Consider the following 16,052-nt stretch of genomic DNA (forward strand, 5'->3'; position numbering starts at 1 on the left):
TCTCTTCAATCGCTCCATGGAACCCCCGGGGCGGGAGGCCTCCTCCACTACGGGTCGGAGGATGGGTCAAGTCACGCTGCGCGAACAAGGCTGATCCAGCGCCACAAAAGGATTCGCAGGGCGGGGCGACCCGACGACACTCTCTCTTGTTTTCATTGGCTGCGATCGCGAGACTCTCCTCCCGGACTGGCTACTTGGGAGCCTCGGAGACCGCAGGAGCCCGCCCCCTTGGGCGCGCGTGCGCACGCGTGGCGGGTGCTCACCTCACTGAGCAGGCGCGGCCTCGTGTCGGCTGAAGGGGCGGGTGGAGCGGCGCGCGTTGCGTCCCGGCGCTCGGCTTTCCCTGCCGGTCCCGCCCTCCGTCGCGGCGGCGCGGTGTATCTTGGGATAGGGAGCGATCTCCGAGCGAGGCAGCAAGATGGACGCGGGATTCTTCCGCGTAAGTAGAAGCGCGGGGATCTGGGGTGAGGTGAGGGGCTCATCGGTGAGGCCCAGCAGGGGGCCTAAACTCGGGACGGTGTGGTCAGCGAGGGGAGGCTTCGAATATCCTGATGATCTTTCGTGCCAGCGGACGCTCCCCCCTGCCCTGCGGCGGAGACCGGTGCGCCCCTGCGCAGTCTCCTCCTCCGGGATCGTCCCCCCTACGCGGCAGCGACGGTCGCCGGAAAATGGCGGCGGGAATGAGCCGGAGCGGTACCCCGCCGCCCGCCTGCCTGGTGGGGCCTGCAGGCCGAGCTGCGCGCGCCGCCGGGTCCTGGGGCCTAGTTGGGCCGCGAGGAGGAAGTCCCTGGGGGGAGGCCGAAGGGAAGCTCTGAGGTGACTGGCGGCGGGAGGATCCTGGAGAGTACGGTTTTGGGGGTACCGCCCCAGGAAAGCTTGTGAGGGAGGACAGGAAACGGCGTTCAGCGGCTTTTCTTGAGAGAGCAGCGCCGACTCCCCCCCTCCCCCGTTCTCCCTCCTGGTCCTAAGTCTTTGCGAAGGCGCGGGGTCAGAGTTCGCGGGAACTCCCGCCCAATTTAATATTCCTTTAGGGAGGGGAACTCGGATAATAGGTAGTTGGAATGTTTGAATCTGAGACTCTCTAAGGGCAACGGGTGCAACACAAAGTGTGCACGTGTATAGGGGCCGGGACAAGGGGGGGATCAACTCTCTTTACCGCAAACCGGTGTCTCCCCCGCCCCCACCCCCCGCCCCGCGCTTGTTTTACTCTTTTGAAGTGCACTGGAGGAAAGGGGCCTCTTACCTAGGTTCTCCCCGGGCTGCGCGCCCAGCACCTGCAGGCGTCGAAGTTGGTGCCCAGGGCCCAGAGTTTCTCAGGCTGGGACTGCTGGAACCTGTTTGTGCCATATTCCACTCCTGTAGGAAATGATTGCCTCGTAGAGATTTAGGTGGGTGGAAAGTGACACTAAGGACTAGAGTTTGCGAATGCTTTTTGATGCAGAGGGACCGCATAGAGAGACCAGTGGTTTTGGTAGAAATTTATACTTTATGTAACGTTGGTTGGCTCTTTCCACTCCCTGGAGCATATAATTCTCGGTTTGCGTGTTTTTCAAGGGAAAGTTGGAAGAGGGGGAAGACCAAGACTTTTTAAAGAACATAATTCTTGCCATTCTAAAGCCAATATTGAAATTCTTTAATTGAATTTAATTGTGCCAACTTATTTTTCACCAAAAGTGGCCAGATTATTCTAAGCACCTACTTAAAATAAGCAATGTTTGTTCCTATCCTTTGCAAATGATACTGTAGTTATTTCTGTAATGATAGTTTCAATTGAGAGTTTATCAGATTTTCATTCTGTTGATGAATTCGTTTTTTAATTTCCATCAAAATATTTTGTAGTGAGTACTCAATAGTCCCATGATCCAAATGTAGTATTTTGACACAAAGGCCTATTTTTTTATTTCTGTTGGCGGTTATTTCCAATGGAAAGGAGTTCCATAGGAAAAAAGGTGGTCAATAAATTTTTATAATAACATTTGCTTTTGGTGTTAGTAAAAATTTGGAAGCAAAGGGTGCGTGTTTTTATATACTACCTATAATTGCGTAGAGGAGTTGGCTGGATTTAAACTCCAAGTTAAAAGAATTTAGGGAGTTACCTTGTTAGTATAGCCAGCCAGATAGTAAACTGAATTTTTCAGTCCAGATAGAAATGATAGCTTTCATTTGCTGAATTTCTGCCATATGCGAGTTACTTTACGTACGTTATTTTTGAGATACGCAACCCTTGCAAAGTAGATTTTGGCAAGTAAGGAACCGTTCTCAAAGAGGTTAAGGAACTTCTTTTGAATTATATGGCTTAAGTAGTGGCAGAATTGGGGTTCTAATCCAGGTTCTTTACCTTCCAGTAATGATCCAGGTTCTTGATCATTTTCCAAGGGACATTGGCCAGTTTAGTGCAGTCAGTAGATTTCACATCATGTAGCCATTTATTTTTGTTATTGGTCCAGTTGTAATGGCCAAATAAATGCAGACTAATTAGCGATCACTTAATGGTCTCAAATAGTATTTGTAAGCCCTTGTTTTTCCAAAGTTATTGCTGAAATTGAGTGAGTTAATTAAGGTAAACCTGTATTTTTCCTGCATTCCAAGTTCTTCAAGTTGTGAAAACAGTCCTAGGGTGATTTTCTTTTTCCTTTTCACCCTGTTTATACGTGTTGCCACAGTAATTCTGTAAGCATGCTACTTACTGGTTGTCACAAGAGGATGAAATTTAGTGGTCTTGTTTGGAAGTACATATTTAGTAAATATTTCAGTGTGTTCTTATTTATACAAAAAACCTTAAAAGTCTTTTAACTTAGAAAAAAGTTTAAAAAGATATACATCAAACTTTTTTGTGGGGGAGGTGCTAACTATGTTATAAACAGCTGTATTGGTTGATTTGTTACAGTGAGCTTGTATTTTAAAATACATCAAGTTTTTTAAACTTTTAGCTTCGTTGGGAAAAGAGTATACATTCTACTATGGTGGTTAGCTGTGGTGTTTTTATTTACTTGATCACTGTTTTCTTCTGTAAAGGTCATAGCCATCATTAGCTGCTAAAAAGTAAGCATTTAACTTTGAACTCTTAATTAAAATGTGTTTCTTTTTCTGCAGGGAACAAGTGCAGAGCAGGATAATCGGTTCAGCAATAAACAGAAGAAGCTACTGAAGCAGCTGAAATTTGCAGAATGCCTAGAAAAAAAGGTATTCTGGATAAAACTGTTTTTGCACCTTTATGGCACAGTTGATTCAGATATTTTGGGACTGTTTTAATTAAACATTTTCCACTTTTTAGCAATAGTGCATGCAGATTAGCATAACCACACAAGAATGAGCCATTTTGTACCATGCTACATCAAAAAATTTCATAAGTTGAAAAGGAATTTGGTTGGACAGAATTCTTAAGTGAGCTTTCTTTTAGAATTATGAACCTTGTACTCAAGAATTTCTTGCATGTTTTATCAGGTGGACATGAGCAAAGTAAATTTGGAGGTTATAAAGCCTTGGATAACAAAACGAGTAACGGAAATCCTTGGGTTTGAAGATGATGTTGTGATTGAGTTTATATTCAACCAGCTGGAAGTGAAGGTAATAATATACAAATGGCTCTTCTGAATATGTGACATAATTTTGTGAATCTATGGAAAACGATTTTTCTATGGAGTACAAATATAGGAGGGTTATTTTACAATGTTTGTTGTGAAAAGAATTCACTTTGTAAACAACTATTAAGCCTGGAAGTTTAGTGAAGGTACATAGTTTTGAAAGCTACACAGGTGAAAAATCAAACTTATTGTTTGTAATTTTGCTGTTACATGTTAAGTTACTTTGACAGCAATTTTCTAATGATAATGTGATTTATGATTTAAAAGGCCTGAACCAAAATGGAAGTTATTCCTTGCGTCTGAAGTATAGCACCATCACCTTATTAGGTCACAGCAGAGTGAGTGTCCCAATGTCGCTCTGACCCAACTCCCTTGATGATGCAGTGTGTGTTTGGAGGTGAGTTGTGTAAAGTGGCCGAACATCAACAACAACAACAAAAAAAAAAAACACAGGAAAGAGCAATTGGGTAAATCTATACACTGCTCTTTAAAAATACTATTATGAGATGGACGTTTATGTGAAGCATGAGGGGCAATTCTGATTTGATTGGATATTGTTTTTAAAATAATCCAAGTAACTGAAGTCTTTAGTTGTAGCTGCATGTCAGCTGGTCATCAATTAACATTTTAGGCAGATTTTTTTGTTTACATTATGCTTAAACTTCAGACTGAAATAAATTGGAAGCATTATTAGAGACAGTTAATATAGTTATTCCTTTCTTCTTCATTCATGAGATAATATGATGATAGAATTAATGTTTAGAAACAGTTTTATTATGAGATAGTTTGTTATTTTGCCACAACAACCCAAAGGATAGTAAGATGTACCATATGACCTTTTGGCAAATATACCAATGTGAATTTACCTCTACATTAATCCTTTTCCCAAAGAGTTCGCCCTTGTGTTTTGACAGAACAGTTGGCATTTCAACTGATAAGGTATTTCTATTTTTAAAATAATTTGGTAATTACATTTGTTTGAGTATTTTTAAAGATTAATTTTAAGAAAGCACTTCCTATAAAATGTATACATTTTATTTAGAAAACCAGGAACGTGGGAAACCGTTTTTAAAATATTAAAGATAGATTTTATTGGAGAAATGCTTTACTGATTTGTATTTTAGTGCTTTTTTAAAACCTAAGTATCTGGTAGTATTCCCCTTGTAGTGAGCATGAGATTAAAGTTTAGAACTTTTTTAAACAATCTTTTCTTTTTTTGTGGTTGTGTACTCATTATTGCTTGTTCGTCTTTTGCAATTTAGATAAATGATATAACATTAAACTCAAGGTGGTTGAGTTGCAGTAGGGAGTCGGAAGCAAGCCAAGGGAACATCTTTCTCTACAGGGGACTTGGCGATTCCAAACCCCCAAGGTTCCAAGAAGAAACTGAAGACACCTGGAATCTGTACTTGCTTTGTGCTATTGAGCTGTGCTTGTTATATGGACCTTGTTGCTTGAACAACAGATTTAGCATTTAAAAACCCAGTTATTTTTGAGAAAACTTGACCTCTTAGCCCTTTGTGGACAGTTGAGAATTTCAGGCATTGTTAAAATAGATTTTCCTTATGTAGAATTCAGGCTTTCAGCTTAGTCTTCAAAAGTTACAGAGTGCATGCATAACCTTGTTAGTTTTCATAACTGGATGGTAGATATTTTATAGAAAGCTGTTTCATAGTGTTAGAGAAGTGAACAGTTTATGTACTTTTTCAGTTTCTCATTGGGGGAAAATTCCCAGGCAAGCAAACATTTTCCTTCTTAGTAAATACAGGAATTTGTGGATGTTTATGATGGTTTTTAAAGTTAGTAAACATAAGACCCACTAACAGCCACATAGTCTAAAAATACTTAGGAAATCCACAGAGGATTAATAGGCTGCTCTGATGCTTTTGGTAGAGTGAGAGAGAGAATTTGGTAATTGTGCTAGAGATTATATTGCTGAAAAGCTGTTAGGGAGAAATATTTTTTTAAATAGTAAAGAATATATATGTATTTAAGCCCCTATGGTAGACTTAAAAAATACTAATTTAATGAGTTTTAGGTTGGTTGGTTGGCTTGTTTTGAAGTAACCTGTTTCTCTTCCTGTCATGTCTTTTTGCAGAATCCAGACTCCAAAATGATGCAAATCAACCTGACTGGGTTTTTGAATGGAAAAAATGCTAGAGAATTTATGGGAGAACTGTGGCCCCTCCTCTTAAGTGCGCAAGAAAACATCGCTGGAATCCCTTCTGCTTTTCTAGAACTGAAGAAAGAAGAAATAAAACAGAGACAAGTAATAGCCTTTTTACTTTTCTGTAATGTTGAGAGAGACACTTTTAAATTTTATATGACTTAGAGCTAGGATCAGCATGTTGTTCTGCTTTGCTGTAATATATTCAAACATACACTTTGATTCTCCACTCCTTCCACCGAACCCCAGCCCAGACATTGAGTTGAAAATGTCATTTTCCAGGGTTCCTGGGAGGCTCAGTAGGTTGAGCATCCCAGCTCTTGGTTTTGGCTCAGGTCATGAGCTCATGGTCGTGGGATCCAGCCCAGTGGGGTTTCGTGTGCAGCAGGGTATCTGCTTCTCTCCCTCACCATCTCCCTTTGCTCTTTCCTCTCCATGTGTATGAGCCTGCTTTCTCTCCCTGGAATAAGTAAAATCTTTCAGTAAAATGTCATTTTTCCAGAGCCCAGTAATTGGGCAAATACATTTTTCTTTAACATTTTGTCAGGAAGCGAGTAATGCACCTCTGGGTGCACAGTGGAGAGTGGCAGGAAGAGGGAATGACAGACAGAGGGAGAAGCAGACTCCCCAGTTAGCAAGTAGCCCTATGTGGGACTCCTTCTCAGGAGCCTGGGATCATGATGAGAGCTGAAGGTGGACGCTTAACTGACTGAGCCACATAGGCGCCTGATAAATTTTTTCTTAATATGTGCATACTTCTAGCTCAGAAGAAAATTTGAACTTTAATAACAATGTAAAAGGTAAGCACAGGTTCTTCACATGAGCAGTGTATATTAAATCACCAAAGAGTAAGATGAAAGTGAAAAAAAAATTTTTTTTAAAGATTTCATTTGTTTAAGAGTGAGAGAGAGAGCATGAGAGGGGAGAAGGTCAGAGGGAGAAAACAGACTCCCTGTGGAGCTGGGAACCTGATGTGGGACTTGATTCCGGGACCCCAGGATCACGGCCTGAGCCGAAGGCAGTGGCTTAACCAACTGAGCCACCCAGGTGCACCGAAAATGATTCTTTTTTTTTTTAAAGTAAACTTAAGAATAGTCTTGTTGAAAAGCAGAGGCCAATTAAGTGATTTATAGCATTGGTATTTATCAAGGGTGTAAAGTCTTCAGTTTGTTTGTTGATCTCAAATGTTCAGCTATGTTTACTTTGAAAACTTGATCATTGCAGATTGAACAAGAAAAGTTGGCTTCTATGAAAAAGCAAGATGAAGACAAGGATAAGAGGGATAAGGAAGAAAAAGAAAGCAGCAGAGAAAAAAGGGAGAGGTCTCGAAGCCCAAGAAGGTATGTTACAACACACATATACCTAATGTTATGCAAACATTAGGTATGTTAGTAAAGTTAGTATTCTGTGTCTAGAACGTTCCATAGTTAAAAAGGAAGCTAATAGCACTATTCAGAGAATTTCTTCCATTTTCTGCAATTTTCACGGTGGACTAAGGCTTGTGTGTGGGCTAAAATACTTGTTTTGTTTGAGTTTGATCCTTTGACGATAATTATCTCTAAAGTCCTGATGAATTATACAAGTCTTAATTCTTAAATCATAATCTAGACTTGCCTTCCATATTGGATTTGTTTAAATACGGCATTTAATTGTTTTAATCTATTCTACTTCTTTTCTTTCCTTTTTATTAGAAATCTGTGCCCATTAGCTATTCATATTATACTTGCCTAATTCCCTGTTCTGCTTTTCTTAGATGGTTGTATTGAACCCAAAACAGATCATTTATTTGTTTTCTTCTTCTTCCAATGAGGCTATGGTTAGGTTTCCATTTTTAAACCCACGACTCAGCTTCTACTGTATTTGTGGTGAAAGGTGAGAATTCTACTAGGCTTTTCATTGTTAGAGTTCTGGTAATTTTTTTGCATAAATCTTTTGAATTAGTAAAGGGAGGAGGAAATTTCTTTGTTCATTTTAATTTGTATATTTGATATTAAAACCTCCTTTTCAGGGAAGAAGTACTGTTTTTAGAATTAAGCACATCACTCTGATAACTACTTGGCTATTGATGAACCAGATTTGCTGTTTGATATCAAGTTAGGGAAGCCATTGTAAAGGAAAGGGGACTTCTCCTTTTTCAAAAAGGCTCCATAGGTTTGACGTATTTCTCTTCTCTTCCAAAGAGCCCATTACTTTAATGGTACTATTCATTTTTCTGGAATTCCTAGACTACCTGACAGACTCTGTGGTGGGAGCTGTCTGCCTCTAAGCTGTTTGGGTTTGAGTTGTTATCATGGAATATCTCTTTACTTTCAAGCATCCTCTTCCTCTGAAAAGTAGGTCTTTGGTCTCCTCATCTCTGGGAATGATTAAGAATCTAAATCTAGAGTCCTAGGTCAATGCTTTCCTCTTACAACTGGAATACCAGAAAATGTTGTTACCCTTTGTTTGTTTGCCTTCCTGGTTTTCTTTTGGCCCTTCCCCTGTTAAGCTGACAGGATACCTTATTTTTATAAAGAATTTCTCAGGTGTAAAGAGCAGTGTTGTATTTAAAAAGATTAATTCACACTTTCCCCTTTGACCCTCTCCCAATCCACATGATACAAAACTTTAAAAACATTACTTTCATCCTAGACGCAAATCCAGATCTCCTTCCCCTAGAAGACGATCTTCCCCTGTCAGGAGAGAGAGAAAGCGCAGTCATTCTCGATCTCCCCGTCACAGAACCAAGAGCCGGAGTCCTTCCCCTGCTCCAGAAAAGAAGGAAAAAACTCCAGAGCTCCCAGAACCATCAGTGAAAGTAAAAGAACCTTCAGTACAAGAGGCCACTTCTACTAGGCAAGTACATGAAAATTCATTTATAAGTATCACAGTTTTAGGCTATTGCTCACTGACTGCCAATAGAATAGCTCTGAGTTACAAATACAGAATCACTTGATTATTTCCCTTTTATATTTTTTAAATCATAAAATCAGCTTTTTGAAAAGATTCTAGCTCTACAGGAAAGTTTTAGTAAAGGACCCTAAAGATGACCAGTGCTATTGGCTGGTTGTATTGTTTCTTGAGATTTTATATATTGTGAGTTGCTTTTTTTCCCCAATACTGTGGACAACTGTATACTCTTAAAAATGTATGTGGTTAGAATTGTTGGTTGCTCTTTAACTTTCACTGATGTGTATATATCTTTTTGGAGCTAAGGAGAAGTCTTCATGGATTTTGAAAACATTTTAAAGAGAAACATAACCTTATTACATCATTGTATTATGACTTGGGAGTCTGAACTGCAGAAGGGAAAAAAATCAGCTTTTTTTTTTCTACAGTGACATCCTGAAAGTTCCCAAACCTGAACCTGTACCAGAGCCTAAAGAAACTTCTCCAGAGAAAAATTCCAAAAAAGAAAAAGAGAAGGAGAAGACCCGACCAAGATCTCGGTCACGTTCCAAATCAAGATCCCGGACACGGTCTCGCTCTCCTTCTCATACTCGACCTAGGCGACGTCATAGATCCCGATCAAGGTGAGCTTCAGGATTGATACAGATCTTGGGTTTTACATGCTACTTTCTGGGTAGAATTAGATAAGTAATTTCAGAGCAAGAGAGAGCATTTAGTACAAATGTTATTCTTTGGACCTACAGAGAGAATTTGAGGACATTTTCTGTGCACCATAAAAATCTCTACATAAATGGAAAACTGTATGCCTTGAAGTCCATTTTAAAAATACAGCTGTTGAGAAAGCGGTCAAGGAATTCTTCCCTTGTTCTCGTTTATTCAGGCTCTAATTCTGTTTGTTATGGCAGATCATACTCACCTAGAAGGAGGCCAAGTCCGAGAAGGCGGCCATCTCCTCGAAGAAGAAGCCCACCAAGACGAATGCCACCTCCACCCAGGCATAGAAGGAGTAGATCTCCAGTGAGACGGTGAGGGCTTTCTTTTTTCTTGTTCTTTTTCCTTTCTTTCCTTTTCTTTTTTTCTTTTTAAATTTGGAAGTGTCAGTAAATGAAAGTGCACCGCATTTGCTTTAGGCTAGTAGTGTTTGAATTAATGTCCCCATGGAATAAAAAGCTCGTGAGTGATACTAGGTGATGCCTTCGAAAGAGCCTCTCATTTGAGGTTTAATTGCCACAAAAACATAATGCAGTGTTGGGGGAAAACAAATGACCATTTTACTGATACTTTGTGTTAACTTACCTTTTAGACTCCAAGATCTCCTAGGGATGAGGGAATTTGCCACCCTCACTCTTCCTTTGGTTTTTCGTTATCACTGGCTTTTGAAAAGCAGATGACCACAGAGCCATTAAGCTACTTTTAGCCAATATTAAAATAACCTTTTTGCAATTACGTTTTTGCTTTAAATGTTTTCTTTCTCATAAAAACGAGTGTTTACAAAATTTTAAACAAGTAACAACGGGAACGTTACCCATAATCCCATCTCGTGGATATAGCCAATTTTTAGCAGTTTGAGGTCTAGGTATTATTGAAGAGATTAGACATAGAAGTAACCCTGTCAGTACGAATGTTCTGTGTTTAAAGATCATTTTAAAATTGGCATGAGGAAAAATGTTTGTATCTGTCCCTTTTAGCAAATCTGCCTAAAGTGGAGGCCTGGTGCACTGGTAGCAGAGTTTTGAGCCTTCTTTACCTCCTTGGAAGGAGCTGTGATGATTGTGCTTCAGATTATACTTAGCGTGGAAGTTTTTGTATTTGGGTCTTTGAGATTTTTACAGGGGTATGAATCTCTTGGATATACAGAGGGGAAATAATGAGCTCCATGATTTTTTGTTTCTGCAGTCAGGTTTTTCAGAGTCCCGTATTTTTTCAAAAGATAACATTTGGGGAGGGCGTTGTTGTGATACAGTGAAACATTTTGATGACTACTGCTAAAAATGATATACTTGGTTTTTAACTACTGACAGACTAACGGCGTAAATGGTCAGTTGATTTAGGCATCACGCTTTTCTAAAATTGGTTATTTTATAGGAGAAAAGTAATGCTGGTGCTTTCTAATACAAGATTAGTGGAAACAGCTATTTCTTATATTGGAGTTTTGCAAACAGCATGTTTTAATTGTGCTTACTGAGCCATTTAGCAGTCAAAATATTTTGCAGATTGTGTAAGATTCCCTTTCAGCCAGTTTTTATCTCACACTTAAGGTAGGGTTTCCTTTTTTTCAGGTTCTCAGGAATTCTTCCGCCAAAGGTGAATTCTGCAGGTACACATAATTGCAACAGAACTTACCACAGATTTGCCGCAGAATTCGAGAGGCCCCTGCTTCTAAGTTTATGTAGCTAAATGAATTCCTAACCCTGCTGCACATGTTTTTTTAAAAAAATGCAACCTAAAGGTTGTTTGACATTGTGCTATTAAATGGAAAATACTTTGCCACCCAAATTTTGAATGCAAACTCCAAACAGTGGTGATTTTCCTAAGGAAGGAAGAGACTAGCACTCAATGTGACATAACTGGAAAGACAACTCAGATGGAAGCGCTTACCAGAATAAGTTACCCACATTTAGTCTCAGAACTAGCTGTTTCCTGTCCTAGGTTGTGGTTTTGTTTCCCATTTTTTTTTTTTTTTTTAAACTTACTTATATGCTTAGCTACATAAACTCAAAAGTTGGATAAAAATAGCTGTATTTTTGTGTAAACTGTACATAACCTTTAAGGTCATTTTTGACAAATATGCAGTTAATGAATGTGAATACTTATTCCACAGAAGAAGGCGTTCATCAGCATCCTTGTCTGGAAGTAGCTCATCATCCTCCTCGTCTCGTTCCCGGTCACCGCCAAAGAAGCCTCCTAAGAGGACATCCAGCCCCCCTCGAAAAACTCGTAGGTTATCTCCTTCAGCGAGTCCTCCCAGGCGAAGGCATAGGCCATCACCTCCAGCAACTCCACCGCCAAAAACTCGTCATTCCCCAACACCCCAGCAGTCAAACCGTACAAGAAAAAGTCGTGTTTCTGTCTCTCCAGGGAGAACTTCAGGTAAAGGTAAAAATCAGAAGCATAAAAACAGTATGTTCATTTGTTCTTCGTTTGGCTACAAAGTGCCCAGTCAGTTGTTGCTGCCCCTTCTCCCTTCAGAGTGTGAAGTAGCTGGGTAATATTTGTGTATGTGATACTCTGTAAATTTGCTTATCACCTTTTCTTTCCTGCTTTAAGTTCTTGGGGTTTGTTGAAATAGCTTACGTGTAAATGTGTTTTGTTTTTAGCAGTTGCCCTCTGGCAGCAAGTAGGTGGAGAAATACATGACCTGCCCGTGGGCTGAGTTGGGGTGACTTATCAAAGTTTGTGTTGTCATGTTAAGGGATCATTTTATTACTATGAGACTAGTTAGCTTTTTTTTCCCTGGAGATTTTTTTGTTTGATATCTTACTTGAGAACTTCATATTCTGTTTTAATTCTTTCTTGGCCACATAGGGAAGAACAAGGTGTCCTCTTAAAAGCTGATTTGTTTTTTAGTTTAGGCTCTAGGCAGGGTTCTTCTGAGTGTTGTCCTTGGTTTATTCTGCAGATGGATTTCTGAGGAATTTATGATCTGTGATCCTGCCAGGCAAGTAGAATGTGTACTGGTCTGAGTGAGGGTTGTGGCATATTGGGAGCTATTCTTTTAGCATAAATACACAAGGAGAAAAGCAGTAGGATCTGTTTGCATTGGGCCTCTGGTGTTTAGGGCTGAGATGATAGCCTAAAGGGTGAGTAGTGGGGGAGGGGAAATCCTGAAAGCTGCTGTAGAAATTGGTTTTTGAGAAGCAGTCTGTAGGTTGAGCTGTACCAGGCTTGTTCTGATCACATCTAAATTTTCAGGTTAGAAAAAGAAAACGGGGATGGGCACAGTTCTGACTGTTTATTGAGATATAGAGAAGCCATCAGAGTGTTGGGGTACTGGCAGATAAGGCTAATCTGTAAAGAGTAATATGTAGATTATTTTCTGAATTTTAACAATTTAATGTAGTGACCGTATCATTAAATATAGCTGGATGATGTTTGGGTCTTCCAGGTTCAGACTTACTTTAAGTATGAGAGGGGGCCTTACGGTCACTTACTTTCATAACCTCCTGTCCTTTTGTTCAAAATTAGGACAGCTTCAGTAGTTTCCAGCCACCATGTCCAAATCTGATGCCCACTTCCTAACCAATGTTTTCTATTTCTATGAGGTAGTTTGCATTTCTGATTTTTTTCCCCCTTTATCTGGAGCCAGAAAGCTCTCTAGTGACAAAATATTACAAAAGTTTCCACCTTTTATTTTATAAAAACACATCGTTAGGATTTTTCTATTTGCATTATAGCCAAAGAGTAATAAAATTATCTGAACAGGAGGACTGAATCTTTGTTAAAATAGATTGCTAAGAATTAAGTTTTTTCAGAGTATACCCAGGCACCAACCTCTTGGGTTCTGATATATTGTCAAGGGGAGTGGGCCACTGCTTTCAAAAAAAAAAAAGTCACAGTGGATATGCGCTTAGGAGAGAAATAAGTCAGGGTAGAAGACAAAGACTTAGTTATATACCTATGGATTCTGGGATAGGTCTTCCATGTCCAAACAAAACACAGCCAAAGAGGTACACTGTGGGCAATATACAGAGACTGCCTTGTGTCTGCTGAAGCTGAATTTGGCTTTAACTACTTGGAAATTATAACATTTTATAGTAAAATGATCCCAGTCCTGTGTGATGAAATTTCAGAAGTAGAACAGACTTTAGAGACTGTCATCAAGAAACCGGTTCTCAGGTTAAGTGATTTGGTCAAGGTCAACCAGCCAAGACTAAAATTTGGGTTCTCATTTTCCAGTAGAATAGTATATGCAGACCTTGCCCAACTTTCCTACCCCAGAATGTTGTTGTGAGGGCTAGAGGTGGGAGATGGAGGGCAGGGTGAAGTTCTTTAGTTTCTGTATCTGGTGATGTGATTTCAGAAATTCCTTCAGTAACGCCATTGAAGTATAATAGGTTTTACTTGTATATTTCATGTAGTAGTTATCAGTCAGGACTTTTAATATTGAGCAAATGGAGTAGGAGGGATACAGGGAAAGTATTTGGGGGAATTTAGAGGTAAATAATTTGGAGTATACTGTACATTCTCATCTGAAAGGATCTTCAGGAAGCATCTTACAGTCAGTGGCATGTTAAATCGGCATTATCTTAGTACACAAAGTAGTGCTTTGAAATCAGTAGGATATTTAATGAAGTATGTTTATAGAGGATCTATGCCTATTAAAGTTTTAGGATAGATCAGTTTAATCCTATAAATTACGTTCTGTAGATGATGATTTCACCAATTTTGGTAACAGTGATTTATCTTTATAAGTGATCATTTTGACAAGTCTGGGAGATTAATAATTAATAGGAATACTGAAGTAAATTTAAAATTCTGTTTTTTTATTTAGAAGATTCTGACTTTATGCTAGAATGATTTTGCCCTTTGAATGCTAAAAATAAAACATTAACATAATAAACTAAACTCTCATCTAGATAAACACATTCGGATGAAATATTAACTCTGTTAATATTACAATTCAATCATATTAAACCAGCGTAGGGGTATATATTATGTACTTGTTCTAAGAGTATGAATGTTCTGACAGTAGACTATAGCTATAAACCATTCATGAGAGATTGGATCAAGATAAAGTCGCAAATGGATATATCTGTAAGGAAAAATATGTTTGTTCTAGTTCAGTCATGTTTATTCAGTTGGCATTTGTCAACTCTCTTGCAAACATAGCCGCATTTTTAATGTCTCTTAGAGGTAAATGCATTCTGACATTGAGGCGGCTTCCAAACACATTTTGGAACCCAGTTCTCTTATGTGGTAACTTGGACATGTGGGGTGTATAGACAACTGGATGCCTCTGATAACTTTTCAAGAATTGAAGATTAACTATCACTTTAAAGTGCAGCGTACTGACCAGAAAAATAGCCTCAACTCCTTTATAGTTTAAAAGCATTTGTATTTTATTTCTTTTGAATTTGTTAAAATACAAGGGTTGGGTTTTTTTTAAAGATTTTATTTATTTATTTGACAGATCACAGGTAGGCAGAGAGGCAGGCAGAGAGAGAGGAGGAAGCAGGCTCCCCGCCAAGTAGAGAGCCTGATGCGGGGCTCGATCCCAGGACCCTGAGATCAGGACCTGAGCTGAAGGCAGAGGCTTTAACCCACTGAGCCACCCAGGCGCCCCTAAAATACAAGTTTTAAATGCAGTTTTGCTGCCATATTTCATGGTAACTCATTAGGATTTAACCGGTTTTTACCAAATCCAGTGCTAAGTCAAAAACGGTTATTGCATAGAAACATTAATAAAATGCAGTTCATTTAAAAAATAGCATTTTTTTAAAAAAGGTGCTTGGGTGGCTTAGTTAAGCATCATACTCTTGATTTGGGCTCAGATCCTGATCCTCAGGGTTGTGAGATCAAGCTGTTCCTTGGTCTCTATGCTCAGCAGGGAGTCTGCTTGTGATTCTCTCCCTCTGCCCCACCTGACCTTGCTTGTTCTCATGCACTCTCTCAAATCTCCAAAAAAAAGAAAAGAAAAGTATTGTAAATTCATTTTGACTACTTTAGCAAAGATGAGATTTCTGTTTTAGATCACTAGCTGTCTAAAGTTACTGCCCCTTAGAATAAGCCTTTACAGAATTCTGAGTACAAGAGTGTGTTAAAAGAAATGTATCTATACTCTGGGTCAACATTCCGTGGTATTTGCTTTAATCAGACAAAGCAGATAAATAAGGATTCTTGGGATCATATTGGCTTCAAATTTAGTTCTTAGCAGCATGGTCTTAGATGATGTTTCAGGTTAATCGTATGGTAAGATCAATGGTTATATCTGTATATACTTTGATTTTAGTTGAAGCAGTAGATGGATATTATAAATAGAGCTTGTTAATTGATGGAAATTAAAGCCTGTGCTCTAGAAATAGTCTTGGGTTCAGATCCTAGTTCACTTTAATTATCTATGTGATTTTAGTTGAAGTTACCTTTTTTTTTTAAGATTTTATTTATTTATTTGACAGAGATCACAAGTAGGCAGAGAGGCAGTTGCGGGGGGTGGGGGAGCAGGCTCCCGCTGAGCAGAAAGACCAAGGATACAGGGAAAGTGGGGCTCAATCCCAGGACCCCGGGATCATGACCTGAGCCGAAGGCAGAGGCTTTAACCCACTGAGCCCTGAAGTTACTTTTTAAGCCTCAGATTTCTCCTCCTTTAAAATGGGGGGTAATACTATCAACAGTGCTTAGTGCTGCTTGCTAATACAGCAAGCATACAAAAGACAGTTGTCTTAATTTTTCCATGTAATTTGGAAAAGAGAAGC

At 39.4% G+C, this 16,052-nt stretch overlaps 1 protein-coding gene across 17 annotated transcripts in view; it reads left to right on the forward strand.

Annotated features, from left to right (window-relative positions):
- Positions 1-281: 281 nt before the first annotated feature.
- Positions 282-16,052, forward strand: part of SRRM1 (serine and arginine repetitive matrix 1) — a 30,534-nt gene continuing 14,763 nt past the window's right edge. For 6 of the 17 annotated variants that reach the window (XM_059135518.1, XM_059135523.1, XM_059135522.1 and 3 more), the window contains exons 1-9: positions 282-439; positions 3,094-3,183; positions 3,445-3,567; positions 5,683-5,853; positions 6,976-7,091; positions 8,383-8,586; positions 9,069-9,263; positions 9,546-9,665; positions 11,462-11,736. In XM_059135518.1, coding sequence (XP_058991501.1) covers positions 419-439; positions 3,094-3,183; positions 3,445-3,567; positions 5,683-5,853; positions 6,976-7,091; positions 8,383-8,586; positions 9,069-9,263; positions 9,546-9,665; positions 11,462-11,736 — 1,315 coding nt within the window. In that variant the 5' untranslated portion in view covers positions 282-418. Of the gene's footprint in view, positions 440-676; positions 817-3,093; positions 3,184-3,444; positions 3,568-3,851; positions 3,982-5,682; positions 5,854-6,975; positions 7,092-8,382; positions 8,587-9,068; positions 9,264-9,545; positions 9,666-11,461; positions 11,737-16,052 lie in introns of those variants that run through there. The other 11 variants (XM_059135520.1, XM_059135525.1, XM_059135521.1 and 8 more) reach the window with 5 other exon arrangements.

Source organism: Mustela lutreola, chromosome 10 (assembly GCF_030435805.1).
Source record: "Mustela lutreola isolate mMusLut2 chromosome 10, mMusLut2.pri, whole genome shotgun sequence".
Lineage (NCBI taxonomy): Eukaryota > Metazoa > Chordata > Mammalia > Carnivora > Mustelidae > Mustela > Mustela lutreola.